The 16289-nt window shown below is 46.2% G+C and overlaps 1 protein-coding gene across 1 annotated transcript; it reads right to left on the reverse strand.

The window, feature by feature from the left end:
* Window positions 1–4762: 4762 nt before the first annotated feature.
* N7511_008495 (uncharacterized protein) lies at window positions 4763–5863 on the reverse strand (the record flags this gene model as incomplete). The annotated part of the gene is made up of 1 exon (XM_057130872.1): window positions 4763–5863. One exon carries the CDS (start codon window positions 5861–5863, stop codon window positions 4763–4765), a length of 1101 nt encoding a protein of 366 aa, XP_056981603.1.
* Window positions 5864–16289: the final 10426 nt, after the last annotated feature.

Below are 16289 nucleotides of genomic sequence, written 5' to 3' on the forward strand. Positions count from 1 at the left end.
TGTGGGTTCAAGCATGCTGAGTCGTGCTGTGTCGTTCGTGGTTTTGCTTTTGGCTCTGTCGTTTGTGTATCCTCAGACCCAGCGATATTCTCCTGTCAACAGAGCAGCCCGAGAGCACCCCAAGGGTGTCCTATCCCACGACCCTTGTGTCCACTGATTGTAGGATCGGTTTCGCAATCGTGTGTCGGGTGGTTTTCAAAGTGTTCCCTTGTCGCCTGTGCGTCGGGTCAGGGCCCCTGACCCCTGAGATCTCGCTCCCGCCGTAGCCCTAGCCAGCGGACGGTGCTGGCCAGTGGTGACTCTTCTTTGCTCTGCAAATACATCTCAGGCAAGGCATTTACAGGTTTCATGTCGGCACCACGTGGAGGTGAGAGTCTTCGCCAGCCATAATAGGGTACAAAGGCGATACGATACCGATTTATGCACGCACTATGCACATGTTTTGTGATGACCAAGGAGCGAACACACGCTTTCATGTCCACTCGCAGGTCGATATTCCCTCTAAGTCACAAATCCGTCCCAGATTTGAGGACCATACTTTGAACACCCAAGCTACGATGCTTTGAAACAATCTGCAAAGGCGTGTCGGTTGCCGAACCCCCCCTCTCCTCTACCCAAATCTGAGCCCCGAGAATAGTGTGGCCTAGCAAGGATAGCAAGACTGCTGGGACGGAAGTCTGAAAAGATAAACTAAGTGGCTAAGTTAACAGAGAACGGAGGTACAGTAGTGTGAAATCGAAAGCGGATCTGCGCCGAAAGTAGCTTGAGAAGGAAAAGCATGACCATGTGTCAATTTGGAGCGGCCAATATGTATAATAAAGGGCGGCTTATCGAACGATTCTAATCTCCAAGGAGCAGAGTTTCCCGTGGGGCCGTACATGAACGAGCAGAATAAAATCGTGATCAGTTACAGCGGTAACTGAAGAGACAGGAGACAGGAAATGTTCATCAAACAGAGCGAAAGCTAAAAAAACTTATCTCATTATCTTGTCTTAAAGCGACTACGGTAGGCCGGCTCAAGGGGAGACGCATTCTCCAGTTCAGATGTGACAAAAGCCGACATCCCTTCCTTACCATGGCTAGATAGCAAGTATTGAGAGCCCCTAACAGATCAATCTGATGCTTTAGTGGGACGAGGATCTATCAAAGGTTCGTGGACCTCACCAGTGGGCTAGAAGCAATTATCTACTGGATTATGCACGTGGAGCCCAAATGCGATATTTGCTTTCTAAAGAAGAGAGCAACGTGGCTGCGCCAGCCAAAAGTTGCGGGAAAATTCAGCCTTCAGCCAATATTTCATTTGTATAAAAGTTGTTAGTTCAGTGACGAAGCAATAAGATGTCTCGGCTGCTGGTTGACAGGCCCTTGTCTGAAAGATCCCCCGCTGTCACGTCTTGCTCTGGATCAAAGCTCACTTAACGGTAGCACGACAGTCGACATCTAAGTTTGGACTATTCCCTTGCTGTTAAGATTTTGACTTTTCCGTTCTGTCTTCGGCTGATCCGTGTGTGGTTTGTGTTTGCAAACCAATTATTTTCCTTTCTTTCCTCTGCCATAAAATCTTCTCGGACGAACAGTTTCCGGGTCTGGAATTGGCTTGTACTCCTCTCCCGACCCCTTCTTTCCGCCATTCCTCGACGAAATCGAGGTCATAATGCCATGGCGGTCGGTGATACTCAGCACTGGCATCACCTCGCCAAAGACCTTTCTGGAGGTAATTCGGCCAAAGCACCGAGGCGTATGCCTTTGCCTAGCAAATAAAAGCTCAACTAGCTGTACATTAGAAGCAGTCGACAGCCCAGGTGGCTTCAGTACGTACCTCAAGAGCCGTTTTGACTGCTTTATCGATGGCACCACTTTGAAGATCCGTGGGCTCCTCCGTGAGACTGCGGGTGACATTCAATGCTGCTGCAAGGAGATCAACACGAGCATTGATATGCGATGGCAGCATCCACGGACGCCGTCACTCTCACAAAATGTATCGATGCAGTGGGAGCATGGCCCCTTGGATTCTCCAATCAAGTCTGTAGCGAGCCGGACCAGTGCTTCGTTTGTCCTGGCCCAGCCTCCAAGTTCGTCGGGCTCGATATGACAGATCGCCCCTAGGCTTGCATGAGTACAGGACTGGTGAAATCATGGCCCGCTACCTACCAATCTTCACAACGCCATTGTTTGATATCAGGCTGCTTTGCAGATTGAGCTTGGTATGGTGCAGCCCTCGAAATGCCAAAATTTCAGTTTCAGTCAGGACCTGTCCCAAGTCAGTCAAGTAAGCTTTGTGAAGGGATGTATTCAAGAGTACCTGGTTGACAACTGACCAAATTGCATGGTGACAGAGCATGTTGGGCCATTACTTCCTGCCCAAGACTATGTCTGCCAGAGTCATAGACGCGTGCTCGGACACGGTAAAGAAGGACATCTGATCTACATGAAGAAAGACTTGAATCGGCATAAGCAGATGCTTCATTTGATGTTGGTCCAACTTCCAGGATCTGAATCTTCCCATCAGCTTCTCAATTGCATGCAATGATTTCCCTATGAATTGCGCTCGGTACTTTCGGAATCCATGCAGCCTCGTATCATTCTGAGTTGCATAATGTCCTGTTTTTACCTGACTTGTCACCGTCCGCAAGATGACGGTGGTCATCACATCTAAGCGGGAATTGAATCTGAGGCGATAATGGATGGCTGGATTTCCCTGTGAGACCTTAGGCTGATATGTTGCCGGTTTTAGAACCAAAGGTCGCAAAGTGGCCGGCATAGTATGATTATCTGTGTTTCAAACAAAGAGGTAGAGACTTTCCAGGAACAGTGTCTAAATCTGCAAAGAAGAAAAGTGAAATAAAAATCACACATGCCAAAGGCTACGTGTGCCACCGGGAATGATCCAAAGGGTTATTCCATAGCCATGTGGCTATGGAATAGCTGGAAAATGTTTATTGCAGGTCACCACATTATGATGTAGCATACGGTCCTGGGATAAAGATGAGACTGAATTGACTAGAACTCAATACGAACCGTGTTATCAGATCATGCCGAGCTGGTGATAGCTCTCTCTCAGATGAAAGACGGATGTTGATAGGAGTAAACAAGTGACACGACATTCTGTTTACTTCCCATAGCAGCAGACGATTAGGATATGGCACGAAATACTGTCAGCCGATCTGTAATTCCACACTCTATAGACCCTTAGTCTAGTGCCCTATGCCACGATACCAACCAAGCACAGCAAGGACCTATTGCAGAGTATCCCAGCTTCCCAATTTCTTCCGTAAGCAGCACCTACGGTATGTGGTCTACGGGGCAAGGAAAAGAATGCTGCCCAGGATATCGCCCATCTCGCCCACGATCATGATCTATTAAACTCATGCCTCTGTCCTCCTCACTCCTAATCAGCTCCTCGCCAGAAAAAATGGCGAAAGAAAGAACGGAGTAATCATTGGGTTGAACATGTGCTTAAGTGATTCTAGGGAGGCGTAAAGGAGGGTGACACGAGGGCGAGCGCAGTCCGCCTGTTGGTAGAAAGTCTCAGAAGCAGTAATGACGAATAGCTCACGAAGCCTTGCAGAATTGACAGGGGGAGGGTGGAAATCAAAATGGGATCTTGGCAAGATATCTTGGGATGTATCACCTGTAAAATATGTACAGTACCGGCCTTCTCTTGATAGACTGCAACATGCTCTTCGCTGTTTTGTGTTTTTAGAGTTTATATCCTGGGGAGCTCCGCACCTTCCTTGCATATGCTGCCTCTTATTTTGGGGTCTCAGAATTTGAGCAGATATGCTTGTGATTACCAGTCACGGACGGTAACACTTTGGGAATAGATCCTCCAATGTGCCAAGCTACTTCTGTTTTCCTCACCTTGATAGGATTCAATGTTTCTCTATATTTGAGGTCTGTTCCAGATGACATCTGTAGAGAGCTCAAATCTATTGAACTTGAGACTGTCGTCTACAGACTGCCTCGGTCTCAAAATCAAATTCCGCAGTGGAAAATCGCTCATTTTGTTACCAATGTCAGGTGAAAGCAACGTAAGCTTATCAAGCCGTGAGAAGCAGCCCTTCAGAAGAACAGCCCTAACGTAGCGTGGAGCCTGAGTCTCCATACATCAGCTCATATCAAAGCTAATTGTGTTGGATCGGAAAATAGCGGCGAGTGCACTCAGCCAGCAGGCAGCCGACTTTTCATTTATCTACTCTCTTGCTTGATTGCTTTTATACCGGTTTAATGATCTAGCAATCGACCAACGCCAGTTTGATTCCTAAGCCACGTTTCAGAAGCCATGCTTTGAGCCATGCGGGATCAAGTGGTTATTTCCGGTGTGGACGCTCTCATAAGGCCGCGGGACGGATGGAAAGGACAGAGACTTGTCCACCAGGATCTGATACTGACACCTTTTTGGTGGCTTCAATGCTCGAAAATGCCCAGGGATCAAGCTGTCCCAGTAGTGAAATGGCTGTTGATCAGCTGGACTGGCCTTTCCATTCCACGCTTCGCGCTCCTGTCCTACGCCTTTTCGTAACAAAGGTAACATCTGATCATCAAACCCCCTGTTGAATCCAACTTCGTACGAGTCATCACCCTCTAAGATCATCCTCATATAATATGGGCCTTGTAGAGAAATGGTCAATTATAACATAATATAATGTCTGGAAACCAATGAGAATACCTTTTTGTGCTCCAGCTCCATGGATCTGAAAGTAGTACAAAGTTCCGAAGCAGTGAGCGAGCTCAACGGACTCTGGTAGCGGGGCCACTGTACTCAAATTGGGTCAACGAGGGACTCGGAGGCCACCAAATTCTCATTGTACAAACTTTCACGAAGGCCTAGAATAATTGCCCAACGAGATCCTTCCCAGTCCAGATAGGACAACAAGTCCATCTTTTCCAGCCTAGTGTCCAGGGTTTTGATACCGTGTGGTCCTCCAAGGGCTTCAAGATATCCCCTAGTTGTATTTGGCGGCCCATAGTTGACGTGCGCCTCTCCCATGGTCAAAGCTACTGTAGCGAGGGCTTTGGGAAGTGATTGGGAGATCTGACCCAAAAGCCCTTTCGTCCAGCAGCCAGCAAGGCATCGGGCCGCCGTCTCCACTTCGAAGATGCGGCCTTGCCTCGCGCAGCCGCCATGAGCATTCTCATTGGGGCCGACAATCATGTACCCGGTATAAAATCCACTGGGAATCGGCAGCTGCGAACCGGCACTTGCGATCCATTGGTCTCGAGCCCAAATCTGGGAACGACTGCCTAAAAGCACTGTACTTAATCTGGGTGTACATATGATGCGAAGGGTCAGCGCTGAGACAAAATGTCCATCATTTTTCGATGAGAAACTTAGCTGGCACATGTTCGTGACAACCCATCTGGCAATGCGATGAATCTGGGCTGGTGCATAGTCTGTCTTTCCCAAATGGTATGCAATTAATGGCGACAGAGCTCGCTGATTCACATCGTCTGGGTCTGAGCATTGAAATTCTTTTACGATGAGCGCACCCTTACTTCCCTTTGCAAGAGAGTAAAAGTGCCCCTCGCAGTAGAGAGACCATGCAGAATGGACTTGGCCTCTCAAGAGACGAGACCACCTCTCTGGAGCACCAACCAAGTAGACATCATGCAGTTCCTTCTGCCTCGTGACATTGAAGATGCCTTCGGGACCTTCCAAAAGCCTATGGAATTGGACATGGCGCTTTGCAAGTAAGGTGAGATTGGAGACACGGAACAGAGAGCTGGGTACTTGGCGAAGATATGCTGCCCCCGGTAGTGTAGCAAGCCCACCAATGGGCATCTCGTAGATGTGCCTGGTGATGGGCTCCGGGATTTCATCCAGGATGTCGGCGTTTGTGGGGCCAGTGAAAATTCGTTCCATGAGTGAGCGAGGGCGTTTGAAGAACATGCTGTTTTCTTTCGTTCAGAGGGTATGAGACTGAGAGGACTTGAGGATTGAAATTGGAAAAGAACGGCGGCGAGTGATAATATGGGCGCGAAGATCGTCTGTGAGAAGGTCTTGCCCGTATTAATGGCCGTCAATCTCGCCCAGTATCCTGAAACTCAACCTTGCTCTACTATCAGTGAATCATATTGACAAAGTCAAGACAAATGGGAGATATTCAATGATATTTACTGTGGAGCTGTCTCATCGTGTAATGTGCATCCATCCGCAGTGGTTTCCTTTATTTCCTGCCCTTTAATAGGATAATGTGGAAACACTTCAGATGACCGCCTTGAGACTGCAGCAAAGCATCAGCGCTTTCAAAATCTCTCTGTCCTCTTGTATGCAAAATGACGTTTGGTTGTGTGTATGTTTCACCGGTGGAATCTCCCCCGCAGGCATTGAATAAATCTTTCCAGCCACGAAACTCAACATTTGACAATGTCAAAGAGTCTTACATCATTGACTTGCAACCATAAGTTGTTTGCGCGGTACTATATGAACAGTATTCGCTGTGAATTTGCAATAGCTAGTAAACCAGCAGTTATAACTATCTTCGACAATTAATTCCACCAGTCCATGTAGCTACAAAAGATTTCCTGCGTGGAAACTAGACGGGAAAGCATCCACGAAGACCAGAGGGTAGGTCGCTTGTCAAGGCGCAAAGGTGATAATTTTGGTAGGATGTTACACGTAGAGCCAAGAAAGCTATACCCAAAATTTTGCGCCAAATATGCAATGCCTCATCGGTCGCTCTGTACTGTACTACTGGGGCCCAAAAGAGGATTGTGCAAATATAAATCAGGCAGCGTGTCACCCTTAGGAGCCCTGCCATTTAAAAGCAATGCATACAAGTGAAGATCTATGATTTCAATCAAGCTTCCTATCTCTGCCTTGAAGAATATCATTCAACATGCATACTGCACACATCTTGCTCTTCCTGGTTACACTTGGCGTAGTGTCTGCCGAGTTCAGCTATCCAGAATTAACGCACGATTGTAACATTGTGAATATCAAGAATCATAAATCAAATACTGTCTTGGAATGCAAATGCAAGACGGAATCTGGCGAGTTGACTTCTTGCCAGGCTACTCTGGGTGATTTCCTTGTTAATGATTACGACAAACTTCAACCTGAGTTCAAGTATATACAGCCCCAGTATCGCCCAAAGCACAAATGAAAACTAACTAGTTGTTTGCTACAGTGGAGCGGCAAGCGCCACCTGTACTAAACCAAGCTTGTTTGAACCTGCAACGTTACTCAGTGCCGACTGCGGTGGGGAGGCTGTATCCTTCATCGGCCTCGGTAAGTGAAGGCCCTTTCTATGCTACCCTCAGAAGATTTGACGATTATTTGCTTTTCCTAGATGAAATCTGCGATGTCGATAGCAGTGAAAAACTATCATGTGGAGAACAAACGGGAACAGGGAGTTCAACAACGACGTCTTCCACCACTGAAAGCTCCTCCATGACCCCTTTATCGACCCAACAGGCCGCATCCGCTTCAGGTAACTCCAAAAAATCTTCTGTTAGTTCATACTCCTGTACAGAGCACACTTCCGTTAAACCAGGGTCAACTTCAGCCCCGGATGTGATGACTACCTCGGCAGCTAGGTCAGCTTCCACAGACACTGCTGGAAGCTGTGGTAGTGTTGAAAGACGGATGAGGATCATGAACCGATAATTCACCGAGGAACTACAACATCTCTTCGAGGCTGCTGAGAGCTTGCTTGTCACTATAATCTCTGGAGAAGTTTGAGGCGTACTTCGTGTAAAGGCTTGCTTTACTTCTGCGCTCGCAAGTTTCTTTTCTCCTTTTCTTTTTTCCTTTTCTTTGAGGGGGGATTGCAACTCCACCCTTTTGTGGGATTTCCATATCAAAATTACTGCTTTGAGTCACCTGGATCATGCAATAGACACGCGTAGCTTAATACGATTAAGATATGGAACATACCTTACTATGATATGCCTAAATGACTATTTCAAGGCACGGAGAGAAAGTGACTGTGACTAGTTACCAGCTAGATTGATCAAGAACTTACTGCAGAATACAAGATTTCCCTTGTGGCATATGCTATGAATTATTCATATGCCGAATGTCCTGTGCCTGATCCGATTGAAAGGGAAAAGCATGCAAACAGCCCAAGCCCAAATTGTCATTCATGCGCCAGGCAATATATTTCAGAGAATACTCATCGGTGGTAACTGACCCAAGCTTGGCGAGTTAGCTGGGCGCTCCGTCTTGATCAAAAATAAGTGATGTCAGCCCGTCTCACAGCGGCATTGGCTTTGCTGCATAATGGCTCATTTTCAGTTCCAGGCACCAAAAGATGTTCTTGAAGAGTCGATGAAATGGTCCTCCGCGAGCATATCAGTACTGATCAAATTGTCAGTGATAGAAAATTAGTACAGTGTCTACGGATTTATTGAAATATGCTGTGGTTATCTTCGGCGTTCTCAAAATTCCAGTGCGTTTCTGATGATTCCTCGCAATAAAGTGATTCAAGAAAGATGATACAGTTTTCCCTTTCAAGTGACAGATAACATTTGATTCTGGCTGTAGACGGTTTGAAGTAGAAATGAAGACTTGTCAAGCCAATCCAATGTACGACATTTGTGTTGGCAGGTACCGTCAAACAACATGAATATACAAGAACCAATGCATATCTCGGCTACCATAATGGTGCCTTCAATTATCTGCCTCCTTTTTCATATAATTTAGCCTGTAACATCCGGGTGATTGGAGCCCCTTCCAAGCTGGCTGTTTGGACTGCTAACACGATCTCGACCATAGCCTCGGTCCACTTTGTATCATTTCCCTTTCATCACATAAGACTCCCACAGAACAAGATCCTAAGCTAGAAGGAGTTGTATGAAACCCTCAAGTCCGTTTAGGCAACGATTTTGAGCCACTGTGGTACATAAATAAAATTGTTAAATCGACAAACCTCATTTCCAATGTACTTCAAATTCCATTTTCAACACACGCAAGGCTTGGAGGTGCTCTCTTTCCTTCTGGTACTCGTCGCTTCGGCGGTAGGAATAGCCGTGAGCCGTCCCACTATTTGAGGAATACTAGTAGGAATATCAGCAGAATCAAGACAAGTGACATCTATTAGGAGGTTGTTCTGCTTATGCTATCTGTTAGGGCTGTAGATGAGGGTGTGGCCTTATGACTTTCAGTCGGCAGCGTACTGTCCGTTACGATTTTTCTCTCTAGGCTCCTCGGGATAAAGTGGGACCCATGGTGACGAATGTGTCTTAGGGTATAATGGCTATGTCCGACCGCAGCCATTATGGGGCGTATTAGAATAAGAATAAACAGGGCTCCCTTCATAGCGTTTTGAGATGAGAGTATGCACGTATATCATATCTAGAGTGTCAGACCATGCATTATATACCCTTGGTGAGCTAGATCTTGCTCTTTCGATAAAATGTTTCAATACATTTGGCTCAGAAATAACACACGGAAAGGGCTTTACCTGACACTTTCAGTGGTCTAAGAATAGTACATATTACAGATGTTGCAAAATCTAGGAATTTTGAGACTGTATGAGGAGATAAACAACGGGTAGTCTACTTTTGAACTAAGGTAGCCCATAGGAATTACACTTTGATATCGAGCAAATTTCTGCGAACAGAGAAAGAGTAAAGCGATTGAATATATTAAGCGTTACAGATTCAAAGCAATCTACTAGAACCCAAAATTTATTTGCGTACTGGATTAAGACCGTTTGCTTTGAAATGTACCAAGATCAATGGTTCTATCTCCTTGTGTGACTCTATCGTTCTTTCAACCACTGCATGAGATCTGACATAGGGATCAATTCGAACCAAAAACTAAGCAATTTGGCTTAAAGAATATATGAGTGCACCATACTAAATGCGACGGCCCACAACTGTGGTGGAACCAGCACCTTTCTAGAACAGGCAAACATTGACCCGTCTACTAACGTATGTATACTGTAACGAGCGGATAACCGTGGCGAAATATTGGAGAGGTACTTCCCTCAAGGACCCTAAAGTTCCCACCATCTTGTGTAGTCAGTTCGTCAAACTCACCGAACGTTCATTTAGCCATATTCTCCTTACGACAATTAAGTCGCTATCAAAATTACATCTGACAAGCGGGGCTGTGACAACGGGGAATCTTGACTCCGTGAAACTCCGTTGGATCGCGAATATGTCGCACATACCTATTAGATACCTTGGACTCCTTTCTACTCTACTTTCTATACAAAGTAAGCATAGAGAACTCGCTAAAGCAGTAAAACTTATATATCATCATATCAAACTATCTGGAAATCCGCGTCCATCATGTGCGCGTCGGTACTTATTCCAATTTACTTTACGAGTCAGGTACAACGTCATTGAACAGCAATGTACTGCGATATTTCAGTACATTACCGCATCTTCGGAGATACCGTGATGTAACAAAAGTATTTGGTCGTGGATACTTTGGGCCGCTGACCCACTTTTCATTACTGCCGGCCAAAACTCTCCCGAATTCATGCAATTCAATAGCTAGTATGCCATTCATCATACTAAAAGACATCGGAAACCCGATGAGACATTGCACCTAAAAGATCTTTGAATATCTCGGTACTTCCATAGCATTTTAATGACTGATCCATTAATCGCGAGGTTGGGATGCCTAAGTAGAATAGGCGGTCTAGAAGGCGGTAGGACAGAAGGTGGGAACCCTCAGCACTGTACGACCAGCCAAATACTGTTGTTACACCACTGTACCTTGATCCGCCAGATCCAAATATGGCACATGTAACTGCAGAAGCAGCTTCTCTATGCTTATTTTGCTTGGAAAATGGAGTAGAAAGGAGAATGAGATATCTGCAACGTAACGTATGTATGAGGTGGCGAAATAAGGCGGTGTGACGAAACTGCATGATAGTACTTCGAGCACATCTAAATCATTCTTTATCAAATTAATCTCTGAGCATTTGAAGAAAGCCCAAGGATTTCACTGCGCCTCTAATAGTGTCTAGAATTTCATTATATATCGCCAATACGGCGCGCTGGCCTGACTTCCTTGACATGAACAACGGTCAACGAAAAACAACAATTTACCGCGGGACTAGGATCAATGCCCATTACGCCACCACAGACATATAAAAAGTATGATTTATTCATTGAAGTGCGTATTACGGAAGCCTATAGCGATAATGCCAGCAAAACTGTCAATTATTAGCCAGGTCGTGGAAGAAATTGACTCCCCAACTTTGATCGAGGGTACCCGAGCCGTGGTTGACCAACAGAGCCAAATTTGGACTCCGGAATTAAGGTATTTCCGTAACACCTGATTACAATACGGTATTGATAGTGACATTCCTGTGACAACCTATCGTAACCCCTGTGTAACAGATGCACGAGCCCGATCGCATGAAGTACTCAGAACCAAACTTCAGAGACAAAGGTTCCACGCAACATAGTGGATAGACATCAATATTGATAGTATGATTCAATAATGACTGCCTGAAATTATACGTAATGTAAAAATTAGACATTATGGACCCCTGTGACGCTGGAGCGAGAAATGATTCTTGTTCCGCAGTGTATCTTCTATTCCGGTAGACGGCTGTTCGCGAAGCCACCTCTTTATCAACTCGATGTATTATTGACCTAACAATAAATAGCATTCAATTAGAGAGGCAGAGGGTAATACACACATATTTTCATATGATAATAGTTCTATTTGACGAATCTATCTCCAATTGTGTTGCAGGTATCTATGAGGGGTTTCGCCACACCGCCTTATTTCGGCACCTCATGTACACGTTAGGTGTGACATATTCGCGATCCAATGGAGTTTCGATGGGTCAAGTTTCGTCGTTGTCACAGCCCAGGTTATTGGACTGAATCTTGATATTGATTTGATTATAGTAAATATCAGATGGCCAAATGAACGCCTGATGGGTTTGATGAACTGACTACACAAGATGGTAGATAATTCCGGGTTGTTGAGGGAAGTACCTCTGCAATATTTCGCCACAGCTACTCCGCTCGTTACGGTATGCATACGTTATCTGGTTTATTTTTATGGTGCTGATGCCTTTGATATAGTTGGGCAAACGATAGCGCAATGGAGCTCCGAAGTACTGTGAGTCTAGTGGCTCCAATCGCTTTCTCATTCTTGTTATATTCGGGAGGGCCTGCGATTTGTTTCCAACCACGACTCCGTCATACCCTAGTACCTTGCTCAGGCTCTTTGTCCTACACTGTTGGAACAGTATGCGGGCTCTCTTTTGGGTATTCAGTACCACCGAGTTGGAAGAATAGAGGAAACAAACGGCCATGCAAGTGTTACGCATCAAGTTTTTCACGGAGCGCTATAATCACATACAACGCAAGCGTGCTTTAAGCTAAGAGCAATAAATTTTGTATCGTCCTATAAGGACCTAAATGACCGCACCTCAACATGAGTAATCCAAAATACCCACACATAGCAACTGAAGCCATTACGTGCTCCTTCACTCCCCAGTGTTGCCCGTCAGAATGTCATTCTTCGTTATCGAGTCTCTCGAACGAGATAATTGTGATGATATTTCTCAGTGCCTTGAAGGTCAATCTTGTACGTGCGTCCAGAAGAATCGCGACAGTCGTATCGTGAGAGGGGGCGTATGATGTTTTTATGGTGCAAGCGCTTTGAAATAACCCACAGGAGTGCTTCAGGTCGCGGCACTCTGCCAGTGAATCCTTTTTTACGACATCGAGTGTATCAAACGAGATGATCATGACTGCTCCAGGCTTTAATCGGAGCTTCAATGGATTGCTTATCGCCCTTTGGCGATCGCAGATCAGAGAAAACTATAGAAAAAGGTCATGGCTTGTCACTGGTTCAACATTCATCAGTTGGAACGGGTTTTACCGAAGTCGCTAGCACTGACGCTGGATGTTACCGTACAGTAGTTTTCGAAATCAGTTATACCTCCCAACTCACATGACTTGATTGTCGGAAATTAATTCCGAGATCTGTAAGTTCTGATTGGATCTCACTATTGACCTCCGCTTTCCAGACCGCTTGCTCAAATAGTTTCTGTAAGTTACAGTACAATGATGAGACATCGTGGGACATAGGCAATGCCACGCTGAGACGATGACTCGGCCAAACAAATTCAGTCACGGTTTTTCCATTACTACAGAGCGGTGATCCAAAAAGGACTAGCGTCTATTGGCTTTATTTTCCGGCAATCAAGTTGGAAGAGTGTGAAAGTATAGCTAATTTCGAACATTTCTGTATGGCAAGAACATCTCCAATTCCTCTCGACAGGGGTGCAGCGGAGGGTGTGAAGCAGTGCCTCCACAGTTGAAGATTTACGAGCAATTCAGATCCACACAAGCGACGATTCTCCAAAGCCACTCCGTATCATTGACCATGTTGTCATCGAAACCAAATATTGCTCCAGAGCATGGTCGACGTCACATCATCCGATATGTTCGTCTCTTTTCGTTTCCCAACAAGGCATCACACGACTTGTGGTCAAATGAAAACGTTAGTCTCCTCTTTACCCTATGCCGGGCGTTTGGCAAGAGGTTCGCCGTGCATGGTTTTTATGCCATACGACAGGAGATCCTCGCTCCACCAGGAAATAGCTTGCTTGCAGGGTATTGATGATGCTTTAGCATTGGGCTACCCCCTAGTCCTTTGCTACCTACTGAATATTAGAGAGAATTTTCGCTCTATGGGAATCTGTGGTGTTATCCACATATGGACCGTTCTCTTGGGGATGGAGAACCTTGGTTGTAGTTGTGATCAATTCTGAAAGAGCAAAATCTGGCGCCATGGCCATCTCCCGAAATTTCAGAGGACGTCGTGCCGCCACAATGATGTTCAAGATTTTTTTGACTGGATCCATTGGTCTGTATTAGCGATGGCATGCTAGTAGAATTCATTAAGGTTTGTATTATTCTACCACTCCTCAAATGCTACGTCCTTGCAGCATTGGGGAAAGGCACGAGTTAATTTTATCTTTCTCACTCCACCTATTCAACACGATACAGATTTCCGTACAGCATCACGTTAGCTCAAATCACTACAAAGCCTTATTACTCGCAGCTACGTAATTATGCGCGGACTATTTCTTTGTAAATTCAGTCTCAACGCTCCTGCTAGAAGTTTGACGGCATCTTTTTGAACGCTCCAATCTCCAATCGTCACAAACAGCTTAAGCTGGGGTGGCGTAGAGGATCTCCTCACAATCTTTGTGACTTGAAGCGACGTTGTATTCCCCCTCCGGACTAGTATAGATATCGCAAACATAAAGAAGTCCGAGCCCACAACGGGTTTTCTACTTGCCACCCTCACTTAGTATCGTCCGCTTCCCCTCCGTTTTATCTCTTGCTATCTCATACACGATCACAATGCGGAATTTGGCCTTGCCAGTACTCTCAATTTTTATCCAAGGTCTCTGTCTACTGGTCGCCTCGGAGAGGTCTTTTTCTCCCTCCAATCAGACTGGGTCCTCCTGCCAGGCAAGGCTGGTTGAGGTGACAGCTGAGCGGGGGATCACTCACCTGGCTAGAGACATAATTACTATCACACTGACCTCAACCTCAACCGACTCGACCGACTGTACATGCACGGAGACAGCATTAAACTCACCATCTAATACCGAAGAGTTCCAAACAACAAGCTCACTACCAGCAAGCTCCTCTTCACAAGCCACAGTGTCGCGTACCAGCACTGACGTCCATTTCACCTCGACGGACACCTTCGTCACAAGAACTGTCCCCGCTTCTTCCAAGACATCTTTAGATCACATAACCACCGTAACAGACTGGAGGGATACCACGGTAGTGAGCTTTATCACAGTCACTGCTGACCCTCCTACTCCTGTGCATAGCCAATCTTTTACGTCAGATATAAGCACCAGCGCGGCGGTTAGTGCGACAAGTGACCCCGCGCAGGGTTTTAGCGTATCAACTCAGTATACTACGGTTACGGTCTTTGATCCTAGCTATTCGACACTATGGGTGACTACAGCACTGACAAGCGAAACAACAACCAGCCAGTCAATTTGGTCATCATCTAGCGAGGTGCTCACTATGACCGACAGTGGTGCCCTCTTACCGTCCTCAGCAAGCTATAGCCAAAGTTCGAATACCATGATATCGACAAGCGCAACATCGACAACCATGATGTTACATACGAGTGCGACCAGTAGCTCGCAAGTGGACATATCGGCGACAAGTAAATCAAGTGCGTCGAGTGATTTCGCGTCGGATGTAAGCACTGGCTCCATCACAAGCACAGAAGAGATCCCCACTTCGGACCCAAGCGCCTCAATTCAATACATCACAGTCACAGTTCACGGGACTAGCTACGCAACAAGTTGGACAAGCGATACGGGGGTCATACAACCCACTCGGACGTCTTCCAGTGACTCATCCACCTTTTCATTGAGCATGAGCTCTGTCGAAAATTCAGCACTCCTGGTGTCCGGCACCATCGCCGTAGTATATACGGACGCTACCCAGAGCCCAAAGGAGGGTCTATCAATGACAATTTTGGCCATTTATACGAGCGATGCGGTGTCTTTTTCATCTCTACAGCTATCTCCACGTCCCAGTGACCGCCACGACAACCCCACAGAAGGAGAACTCGACTCTGCCGTCCGCACCACGTCCATTCTCAACGATACAGCATATACAACCACCGTCAGCACTCAAGCCGTCACTCAATCTAACACGGAAAGTGTCGGAGTATTTGCCAATCGAAGTTCAACCGATCAATTGGCACAGTCAACGATAAGTTCAAGAGTCCAGTCTTCAACCCAACCGCTCGTGACTCTAGCCAATCCTGTGTCTATATCCGCAGACTCCAGCGAAGAACAGGCTCAAACTGATGATAAAAGTGCGGTGTTATCTTCAGCAACGGGTTTCTTCAGTAAGTGTAGATCTGGGGGAAACGGAACTGCAGAGATTAATGTGATTAGAGCCATCACTTTCGATCTGTCCCACCAGAGTCAGCAATCCAACATATACACCGGTATCTTTACCGCCTCGCGACTTCACCTGGGGCTGCCCGCCCCATTTTCTTTGTAGCCCATCTAAGAAAACTGCTCACGGAGAATGCAACTTCGAGGCTGGACCACCGGCCGAAAACTATTTTTGTGCGCCTGAGCAGTGTATCCCGAGCCCACCGCTGCCCAATACTTCATCCCAAAACTTGATGGACTCCTCCGGCCAAATCCAGATCCGATACACAGTGGCCCCGGGATTCATCAACTTAAGCCCTCTCCAATTCGGCCTTGGGTATGATATTTTCGAGTTTCCCCAGCCGCGTGCAAATAGCCAACGAGAGTGGGCAGTCAAGATTCCAGGAAAGTGCTATGAATCGTGTAACAATG

This window comes from Penicillium nucicola (assembly GCF_028828085.1).
Source record: "Penicillium nucicola strain IBT 29836 chromosome Unknown utg000009l, whole genome shotgun sequence".
Lineage (NCBI taxonomy): Eukaryota > Fungi > Ascomycota > Eurotiomycetes > Eurotiales > Aspergillaceae > Penicillium > Penicillium nucicola.